This window comes from Sus scrofa, chromosome 2, assembly GCF_000003025.6.
Source record: "Sus scrofa isolate TJ Tabasco breed Duroc chromosome 2, Sscrofa11.1, whole genome shotgun sequence".
Lineage (NCBI taxonomy): Eukaryota > Metazoa > Chordata > Mammalia > Artiodactyla > Suidae > Sus > Sus scrofa.
This window is the reverse complement of record NC_010444.4, coordinates 3,606,079-3,616,438: the sequence shown is the minus strand read 5'-3', so window position 1 is coordinate 3,616,438 and position 10,360 is coordinate 3,606,079. Positions and strand designations below refer to the sequence as shown.

Here is a 10,360-nt window from a genome sequence, read left to right as displayed (position 1 = left end):
GGTCTCTTCCCATAAACCCTCTGTCCCTGCCTCAGGCTGCCCGATGCAAGACGGGTCAGACAGGCTGCAAATGATCAGAAAAACGGGGTCCTGTTGTGGCCGAGGATGGTTTAGGCAAACTGCTCTGAGCCTGCTGTTCTCTGTCAGGCCTGAGGTCAGCCGCTTACTGCAACCGTCAGCACGTGACTCAGCTCCACTGGGCGCCCCAATCGCCGTCTTTGAGGTATGGGGGTGGTGGGCGGGGGGGGGCTTCGTGGACACTTCAGTGACCTGGGGGAGGTCGGGGTGCCCAGGGCAGCCACTGGGCAAATGAGACATTCCCTCCTCCAAATCGCTCCATTCTTTTCTCACCACCGGGCGGAGCAAAGCCGCGGGTGAACATGAAACAGAGGAAAGGCATCGGGACGGCGATCCGGCCAGCGGGTGGGGACTCTGGCCCCGCGGTGCCGCGGAGAGCGAGGTCCCAAAGGGGTAAGTCCAGGTGGGGATGGTGAATCTGCTTCTTCCCAGTTACTGATGTTCTAGAAACAGCAAGTGAACTGACGTCTCTCAGGCGGACACTGGACACCGGCCGGGAGAGGCGCAGACCCGGGAGGTGAGGCTGGCGGCGCAGGGGACCCGCCCATCCCGCGTGTCCCAGGCACCGTCCTCCCCTGTCAATGCGGCTTCGACGTGATGACGAAAGCACGCGGTCAGAACGGCAACAGAGGGCTGCTCGGTGTGATCAGAAGGACATCCTGCTCGTACCTGGACCCCAGCTGCTCTGGGGTAGGGGACGAACGCGCAGGATGTCACATCATACATGGTCCCAGAGGCCTTTTGCTTGAAAACACGCTGTTTATTTTTCTCTCCAATTGTAATAACCATACATCATCCAGAGAGCTTAGAAAACACGAAAACCCATGGAGGAAGACGACAGCAGAAGCCCCTCGACCCCACTGGCTGGCAACGACCACGGCTGGTCTCCGCGAGGATGGCGCAGCTGAGGCTGTGGGCCGAGCCCAGCCTCCCCAGTCCTGCGGGGGCAGGGAGGGTGCAGGAACAGAGGGACACGGGAACCCGCCAAGCCGGTGCAGCCCAAGTCCTGGCCTCCAACAGCTGAGAGCTGTGTCCTTGGCCACATCAAGGGCTGCCGTCCCGGGCCTCATGGGGACCCCGGCCTCGCCCCGCTGGCTCAGGCCCGGCAGCTGCCAGGAGGCGCACGCACTCAGACATTCTAGAACGATTTTAAAATCGGGAGCGGATCCACGGCCCCCTGCGCTAATGGTCTTCAGGGCTTCCAGATCTGCGCCCTGGGCCGGGGGCACGTGGGGGCCTGGCCACGGGCCCTCGGGTGCAGAGAAGTGCCCGGGAGCACGTGTCCCGGGGGAGTGGCCTGCCCCTCCCCGTGTACAGATGGCGCTCCGGGTGCCAGCAGAAGGTAGAAGTCACGCTAGCAGGAAGGTGCAGAGCCCTCACCGTAAAGCTCAGCACACGGAAGGGGGGCCGGTGTCGCGTGGAATCCAATCTCCTCCCCTTGACCTCTGAATACCGCAGAGCCCCACCCCGAGGGACGCGGTAAGAACGGCACTGCCTCCTGGGACCGGGCTGCCCTCTCCTCCTCTCGGCCAGACGTCCCGGGGCTCCACGGAGGGCGCCAGGGACTCCAAGGAACTCAAGACAGCGGTGAGAGACGGCGCGGGGCCCGGGCAGTCGTCGGGCCTCGGGTCCTCACCTGTAAAGTGGGAGGAACACGCACCTGTGGGCTCCCCAGGGGACAGAGACCCTGGGGAGCTGGGACAGGCGCTGGCCATCTGAGGTGGCCGTGGATGTCACCGCCCTCACCACTTGCCCTGGCAACAGCTTCGTGTCCACTCTGTCACTCGCATGTTTTTTCTCATGCTTTTTAGGGACGCAGCCGTGGCAAGGGGAGGTTCCCAGGCTGGGGGGCGAATTGGAGCTGCAGCTACCGGCCTACACCACAGCCCCAGCCCCAGCCAGGCCAGATCCAAGCTGCATCTGCGACCTACGCCACGGCCCACGGCAGCGTGGGACCCTTAGCCTGCCGAGTGAGGCCAGGGATCGAACCCGCACCCTCGTGGAGAGTAGTCAGATTCATCTCTGCTGCGCCCCAACGGGAACTCCCTGTCACTCTCATCTTTTTAAGAAACTGTTCCTCTGGGCGCTGACCAAGGCCTGGAGGTTAATTCTCCCCAGAGCCAGCCCCAGTCTAGACCCAGCCAGGCCTGCCAGGTGGCGAGAACCTGTGAGGCCAGTGGCCCGGACCCTGGACCTGAGGGAGAGGCCCCACGAGGGCTCGGCCAGGGCCGCAGGCTGACTGCAGAGCAGACAGGGCCCAACAAAGGGCAGGCCTGAGCGGAGGCCCCGCGGGCACCCAGGCGACACAGGCGGACCTGGGGGCAGGAAGCCTCCCCGCAGAACAATGAACACCCGCCACTGTTTTGCCTTTAATCACAGTTTTGAACACTTAACATACGGACATCTGTTCCTCGATGGTTCGTCTTTTGTTCGTCTGTCCACCTCAAAAGGCAAGTCCAGAACCTTCCGCACTAATTTTAAAGTCCGGCTGAACGTTTAGTAACGAACAAAGCTGAAAACACAGAAGAAGCAAGCTGGATTTCCACATGAGACAGGCACGCGCCCCAGCCGGGCTCTTGCCGGCCCGACGCCGCCTCCGCGCTCTCGCCCCCGCCTCTCCCGTCCCCACCTGCCTCTCGTCGAGATACAGAGCTGGGTGCCTTTCACTGACCACTCAGAGAGCACAGGCGGCCCCCAAACCATCGGCAAAGTGGACGCCCAGCCCCGCGCGGGAAGGCCAGGGGACCCCGATCCAAAAGAAACCGGCCGCGCGCACCAACCTGCTTAAACTTCCCTCTGATCCTGTCTAAGTCTTCGTGGAGTTTATCGTAAGTAGGGTCGTCATAAGGGAATTTCTGAATCATTCCAATCAATGACTCTAAGACCTTCATCTTTTTGCTGTAAAACACAGAAATACAGGCTTTTGGACGCAACAGGCTTGGCTCGTGTGGCGAGGAGGCCACTCGCTGGCTCTGGGTTCAGAAGCCCGAGACAGACCTCATCAGCCCCACCCCCAGCACTGCCCGCCTGCCCACACCCGCACCCCGACATCGAGTGTGTTGCGAGCTTACAGGCCCGGCCCCACCCCAGCCCAGGGGCAGAGGCAACCCCGACAAGCAGGCCTGACCCAGGAGCACCCAGAACCAGGCAGGAAAGCACGCAGGGCGTGAGCACACCTGCTCTAGACCCGGGGGGGGGGGGGGGGGCGGGGAATCTGCCAGGATCTGGAACCTTCAAACTCTGGGAGCTCGGCAGCCCCCTCCCTTCACAGGGCAGAGGCTGCTATCTGGTGTTTTGAGTTCCGCTCCCCTGAGAGCTCAGCTGGGGGGGGCGGGCAGGGCACGACCGGCCCAGGGCTCACGGGCGTTTCCCTTCGCTGAGCCGTGGCGTCCGCCTCTGTAAAACGAGCCCTAAGAGCCACCCCGCAGGCTCTCAGGAGGCTCTGCAGTCCAGGCAGGGTCCAGAACCTACTACAGAGCAGGTGCTCAATGAGCAGGAGCCGCCCCAGCCCCCTGATTCCAGAGGCCGGGGCTGCCACTCAAAGAGGATTCGTGCAGGTGTCCTTCTGGCTGCTACAAGGGAGCCTGCGGGCAGCCTCCCCCAGACCGCACCTCATCACCGGGTGTGGCGTGTGCCTGACCCAGGGGAATCTCAAAGAACTCAGCCTGAGGACAAATCCCCAGCCATTCAAACATTCAAAGCGGCCAGGACTTGCTCAGTCTGCTGTCTTTAAGTCAGTTTATAGGAACCATGACAGCCACTTTCCTGAGAAAAGGCGAACCTACAACAGGTCAAGGCGGGTTCATTTAGGCAACAAGCACTCGGCCTCCAGGGAGACGGAGGGCGGAGGCCACCCTGTGGGAAGGCCTGGACTCCACCAGGATGCTTTCGCCTCGGCAGGCAGCGACGGGCCCGGACACACCCAGGGCATCACCGGTCAGAGCCAGGGCCAGCAGGAGGGTGTGACCCGCTCCTGGCTGCGGGAGGGCAGAGGGGCGTCTCGGGATGGATCAGAAAGCGGTCCCGGGATGGAAGACGCCAGCCTCAGGCTGAGACCGCGCTCCACTGGGCGGCTCCAGTGTTCAAGCCCCGGCCTCACCAGAGGGCCGGGCGGACAGCAGGTGCTTCTCTATCAAAGCCTTACTTAAAGCAGCTCCACTGTCCACCTTCTACCACTTTTTCCTTTTTAATTTTTTTAACTGTTGTTTCCCCAGTACAATTTGTTTTTCCTAGTGTCCGGCATGGTGACCCAGGTACACTCACACGTACACATTCTATTTTCGCACGATCCACTCCAAAGGCGACAGTTTGCATCCATTAACCCTGAGCTCCAATCCACCACACTCCCTCACCCTCCCCCACTAGCATCTTGTAAAAACTGTAGACTTAGAAAACCAAAAACCCCCTGCTCTAAGATAGAGGGTTTTAGGTTGCATTTCAAAGAGACCCCCAGGTCCAGGGAGGTGGGCCATGGGACTTCCAGCAGCCCCACCCAACCACATGGACCGACAGGGGGCACAGCTTTGAGAGGCGAGGGACCCCTGCCCTGGGCATGGGCTGGCAGCCCCCAAGAGTGGGACCCTTCTTGCTGGTGCAGCACCGTCCACGAGCCAGCAGACCCATGTGGGAGGAGGGGGCGGCTGCTGGAAACTTCCTGGACCGTGGCCCACACCCCCTTTTATGGACCAGGAGTGGGAAGCCACACTCATCTACGACCGCCATCCACTGGTGCCATGGGCTGCCAACCACTGTCCCAACTGGATCACTGACTGAGTCTTCAGGGGGAACTCTCCCCAGGGTGGCCCTTGGCTAGTGGATGGATTCGGTCAACTCCCACTGTTGACACGAATGGAGCAGGCCAGTGACAGCACAGGTCAGAGAAACGATCCCAGAATCACCCAGAGTCTGCTGCGAGCGTCCCTGCCCTGACCGTCTAGAAATTCAAAATATTTCCTATAAGGTGACAAAGCACCTTCCCAGCTCTGTCACCCACTCTCCTGGTGCCCCACCAGGCCAGGCAAGCCACCGGGCATGGGAAAGACACAGAGCGCCTAGCAAAGCCGAGCCTCGGTCCCCACAAGCAGCAGGAGGGCTTCTGTCACTTGAGAGTCTGTTTCCAGCTTAAGGGTGAAGACCCAGTTGCCCTGCGGCACAGGTTAAGGATCCGGTGTTGCTGCAACTGCAGCGCACGTTCGACTCCCGGCCCCGGAACTTCCACACGCCGGGGGTACAGCCAAAGAACAAGAAAAAAAAAAAGAGTGAAGACCAGTGCAACGGGCCCCAGGGCTTCCGGGAGCAGCACACAGTCAGGGCGGGTTCCCAAGGCTACAACAGTACAAACAGCAGCTAAGCTAAGGCCTGCTCAGTGCTTCGGTTCTTGACCTGCATGCGTGAAACACAGAAAATGCAGTCTTTTTTTTTTTTCTTTTTTGGCCTCCCCCACAGCATATGGAGCTCCGGGCCAGGGATCACATCAGAGCCACAGTTGTGACCTAAGCCACAGCAGTGGCAACACCAGATCTTTAACCCACTGTGCCGGGCCAGGGATCAAACCTGCGTCCCTGCGCTCCCAAGACGCTGCCAATCCCGTTGCCCCACAGCAGGAACTCTGGAAAAGGCAGTACCCTTGTAGGCACACCTTTTGGCTCCATTAACAGCCCGGTGACAAGGGAGCCACCACTTCTGAGCCCTGCTCATACCCAGACTGCTGTACTCTGTGTATTAGAAAGGCAGGAGAAAGAGGAACGAGAAGATAGAATTTCCACACTGTTTGATCGGCGGTATTGAAAGGCCACGTGGCGCTCGAAGGCTTCCCGGACAAGGCAGGGGAGGTGAGAGGACTCTTGAGAAGCAACGACAACAGACGTTCATCCAACAGCAAGAACACACGTGGCACTTTCAACCCCCTCTTCTTGCAACCCTCCCAACAACGTTCACGGTCGGCCTGATCAGTTTCACCATTTTACAGATGAGGAGACCGAGGCGGCAACTGCTCAAGGTCACGGTCAGCCGTGGAAGCAGGACTCCTGGTCCCGATACCAAAGAAGAAAGATGTCTCGAGCTTTACCTGTCCTTCTCGGTGGCACAACTGTGCAGGAGACACCTCCAAGCAAAAGCAAAACCCTGGTAGCACCCGATCTGTGAGGTTACAAAACATGGAAGGGGAAATCAATACTGGCAGCTGCCCTTGATTCCATCACCAAGCTCTCAAAACAAATGGCGGGGGCAGTTCTGGAAGCACCTGTTGGGCACCGGGCCATGGAAGTCAGAGGGTCAAGTCATCCCTCCAAGGTGGTCCCACCGCACCCACCTCCCTGGGACACATAACCTCAGGGTCCCCGCCGACCCCATCAGGGTGGCCTGGGTCAGCAGGAGAACAGAGAGGAAGAGGCAGCACGTGACTCTGAAACGGGGCATTAACAACATCCCCTCTGCCTTGCTGGCTTGGGTCACGGGGACACGCAAGCAGCCCTCCGGAGAGGTTCACGTGGGAAGCGAGCCATCGAGAAGGGGCTCTTTCGGCCCCAGTCAAGCCTTCAAGTGACTGCAGGCCTGGCTGACGCTCAGCTCCAACATCAAGGGACCCTGAGCAGCAAGCTCCCAGCTCGGCTGCTCCCGGACAACAGAGTCTCCGCATCTGTGCGAGACAACAGACGCGGGCTGCCTCAAGCCCCCGTGTCTGGGGATGCCTCGTTCGGCAGCAAGGGACAGCTGGCACGGCCGTGGCGGCCGAAGACCCTGCCGTTTAGGGCCGGATACCCGTCAGTGGGGGCCGATCCAGGACCAAGGGCAGAGGAAAAGAAAAGCTATGCGTCTTATGGAACTGCACTGCAAGTCCAAATGGATGCTGTCACGTGACGCAGGGCACGCGCGCTCTGGGTGAGGGTTCAGCTGTGGCTCAAGACACAGGGCGGCACCGAGACACTCGATGTCACCTGGGGAGGCGGGGGACTGGTCTTCTCATTCTCCAGCCCACGCGGCTTCATCATCTCCACACAGCGACGTGCTGTGCGGGTTCCGTCCTGAGACTATTTCTCCATCGAAACTCCATCTAGTCTGCTGCCATCTTAAGAGGCCTAAACTTGTGGCTCAGTCACACTGCTCATCAAGGTAAACTGGAAACAAAAAGAAAAGGATTCCTTTCTAAGTGGGGGGCGTCCACACTCACCTCTGATCCGATTTTCGCTCCGTGGAACGTGCCATGCTGTCTTCCTTCGATTAGACCCAAGCCACTCCCTTCTTCGTAGCCTTCCTGATAGCCTTCCCCGTGAAACCTGCCCCAGAGAAGGAGCAAAAGTGTGAGCAAATAATCAAAAGAGCACTTTTCCCAGAAAAACGTTTCTCTTCCACCACAACCCAAGACCCAGCAAGACCCGACTCAGAACAGCAGAAAGAGAAGAGAATTCACTCAGGTTCCAAGCCCTGCTCCCTCCCTCCCTCCGTCTTTCCTCTGGCAAATCGCTGAACCTCCCGAAGCCCAGTTCACCTCTTCTATAAGGGGGGCTAAGCCAGAGAGCCCCAAATCTGGCATAACACCAGAGACACACAGGAAAATTCCAAAGATACAAATCCAGGAGCCTCCCCAGTCAGGGCAAGTCTGGAGTCAGGCCCAGGAAATCTACTTTTTGACATTTCTCAGCTGATGAGCCAGCAGCCAGGTCGCCAGCCTCCAGTTCTGTGAGTGGGTGAGCTAGAGTGCTGGGTCAAGGGCTTCAAAGCACTCTGCCACCTATCACAGGGCCTTCTGCCGCATCTCTGGAGACTGGCTGGGAGAAACGCCATCGGATCACCACGAGACGTACCATGACTGTGGGGCCTGTGGTATAATAAAGGCTGTGGCTTTGAGGGCTCAGCAGGGGAACGGACACCAGCAGAACATGCAGCCACCCCAGGGAAAGGAGCTTGTTGGAGTCCCCAGGGAGGAGCGTGTACAGCTCTCCCTTGCCGTTGTGTGGCTCTGGGAGTTGACCTTGCCTCCTGCCCTGAAAGACAGGATGACGGATAAGATCTACTTTACAAGCAGAATTAAAATAGATAAAGGGGTTCAATACTCTGCTCCCTGTCCCATTCACAGCAAGCTCCAGGGAAACGTCAGCGGACGACTGTCTGATGTTCCCTCTCTCTCCCAACTGACATCTACGGATGTCTCTGGCGGGCCGGGCGCTGGAAGACTGCACAAAGCAACCCCCGGCTCCCCCCGGCACGGCCCAAGGGGGAAAGGACGACGCCTGACACATTTATCAGCTTGTCTGTGAATGCTGCCGTATGTCCGACCCCTGAGCAACAAGCGAAAAGGGGCAGCGCCCAGATGGCAAAGCCCGTCCCACCCGCGGCCCCGGCGTCCCTGGAGGGAGGCACTCATTAGGCCGAGCAGATGCGTGGGGCAGCCCCGGGCCGGGGGAGGCGGGTCTGGAGGAGCAGCTGGGCGCTCCCCCGAAAAGCCGATGCGTAAAGGAAAATCAAGGGCACCTCGGGCTCCCGCTCCAGCCGCCTTCAGGACCACTTTGCGCTCCCCCAAGGCCCGAGCGGCCGCGAGCGGCCCGCCAAGCGCGGGAATCCCAGCCAGCCCCGCCACTCACCTCTCATCTGCCATCACGATGGCGTCGAACATGTCCTGAGTCCCGGCCATGGCGGCAGCCGGCCCGCCCTGCCCGTCGGCCCCGCCGCCCTGCGCTACGGCGCAGACCCGGGAAGCTCGGACTCGAGGCCCGGCTGCTGGCAGAGCGAAGCCCACTTCCGGGAACGCCGCGCGGGGCAGGCCGGGTAAGGACGGCGCGCGGGAGGGCTCAACACGCGCCGGCGCGGGGCCAGAGCGCGTGCGCGGCGGCGGCGGCGCAGGGCGGAGCTGAGTCGGGGTGCGGCCCCGCCCCGGGCCCCTTGGCACTGCTCCCAGCTCTCGCTGGGGGCTGCTCTGTCCCCGCCCGGAGCAGCTACCTGCCCGCGGGGACAAGACTCGTGATCTCATTGTAACAAAACCAAGTAGATGCAACCAAACTGCCAAAAACGGCTCGGAATGAACCAGGGAAGAAACGGGAAAAGTTATCAAAGAACCAGCGCCTCCCCAGGTTCCAACAAGGATGCTGTGCCCTTGGGTTTGTGGGGGAGAAGTTCCAGGAAGGGCAGTTCCCGGGATGCAGGCAGCACCCAGGGACGGGGGCCCGGTGCCCCCGCGCTCGCCGACCCCGACCCACAGCCCGGGGCCACCTTCCGGGACGCCGTCAGACTCCCGCCTAAAATGCCACCAAATCCACGTCCGCAGTAATCCAGGGACTGCGGGACCTTCGTCCAAGAAGCGCAGGGCTGACTCGACCCCCGGAGATCTGAAACAGCCGCTGTTGGCAGGGAAACAGCCTGGTGGCCTCGCTGGGAAGGGCATTAGTAAATATTGGCATCCGTTCTTGAAACTTTATAGAGTCTTTTGAAAAAATAAAAGTTTGTGTCTTGATTCTTGAGATTAGTTGTTGTTAAAGCAAAAGCATAATGATTCATAATTCATGAAGAGTCAGAACAGACTCAACGGAAGGGTTTGAGCGACCGGTGCGCTTGCTCAAGCAGCAAGCATACCCCCTTCTCATCCTTTCCATGACAAGATACTTTCTGAACGCGGTTTTTATTTTATTTTATTTTTTTGTCTTTTTGCCATTTCTTGGGCCGCTTCCGTGGCATATGAAGGTTCCCAGGCTAGGGGTCCATTCGGAGCTGTAGCCACCAGCCTACGCTACAGCCACAGCAACTCGGGGATCCCAGCGGCGTCTGCAACCTACACCACAGCTCACGGCAAGGCCGGATCCCTAACCCACTGAGCAAGGCCAGGGATCGAACCTGCAACCTCATGGTTCCTAGTCGGATTCTAACCACTGAGCCACGACGGGAACTCCCCTGAACACGGTTTTTAAAAGGTACTTCAAACTATCAATGACAGTGGAGCATAGATAGGAAATACCAAATGCATTCTGATTAAAATCAGAAGTAAAACAGGATGGCCTTCTTTTTATTTTCTTTTTCTCTTTTTAGGGCTGTTCCCACGGCATATGGAGGTTCCCAGGCTAAGGGTCAAATCAGAGCTGTAGCTGCCAGCCTTCGCCACAAGCCACAGCAACACCAGATCTGAGCCACGTCTGCGACCTACACCACAGCTCACGTCAATGCCAGATCCTTAAGTGAGGCCAGGGATCGAACCTGCATCCTCATGGATACTAGTCAGATTCGTTTTCTGCTGAGCCACGATGGGAACTTCCAGGATGGCTTTTATCACCTGCCATTGAACACATCAAGGAGGCCT

The 10,360-nt window shown here is 59.3% G+C and overlaps 1 protein-coding gene across 4 annotated transcripts; it reads right to left on the bottom strand.

Annotated features, from left to right (window-relative positions):
* Nucleotides 818-8,834, bottom strand: ORAOV1 (oral cancer overexpressed 1). Of its 4 annotated transcripts, none has more exons than XR_002341409.1 (6): nucleotides 8,658-8,811; nucleotides 7,881-8,060; nucleotides 7,247-7,352; nucleotides 6,146-6,216; nucleotides 2,859-2,976; nucleotides 818-2,590 (listed from the first exon to the last, which is right to left on the bottom strand). XR_002341409.1 is itself a non-coding variant. In XM_005654640.3 (6 exons), exons 1-5 carry the CDS (start codon nucleotides 8,705-8,707, stop codon nucleotides 2,522-2,524), a joined length of 414 nt encoding a protein of 137 aa, XP_005654697.1. In that variant the 5' UTR covers nucleotides 8,708-8,834; the 3' UTR covers nucleotides 818-1,714; nucleotides 2,477-2,521. The 4 variants fall into 4 exon arrangements, 2 of the variants coding, with proteins under 2 accessions (XP_005654697.1, XP_020938344.1); XM_005654640.3 differs by lacking the exon at nucleotides 7,881-8,060 and having other exon boundaries at nucleotides 818-1,714; nucleotides 2,477-2,590; nucleotides 8,658-8,834; XR_002341410.1 differs by lacking the exon at nucleotides 7,881-8,060 and having other exon boundaries at nucleotides 7,014-7,352; nucleotides 8,658-8,814.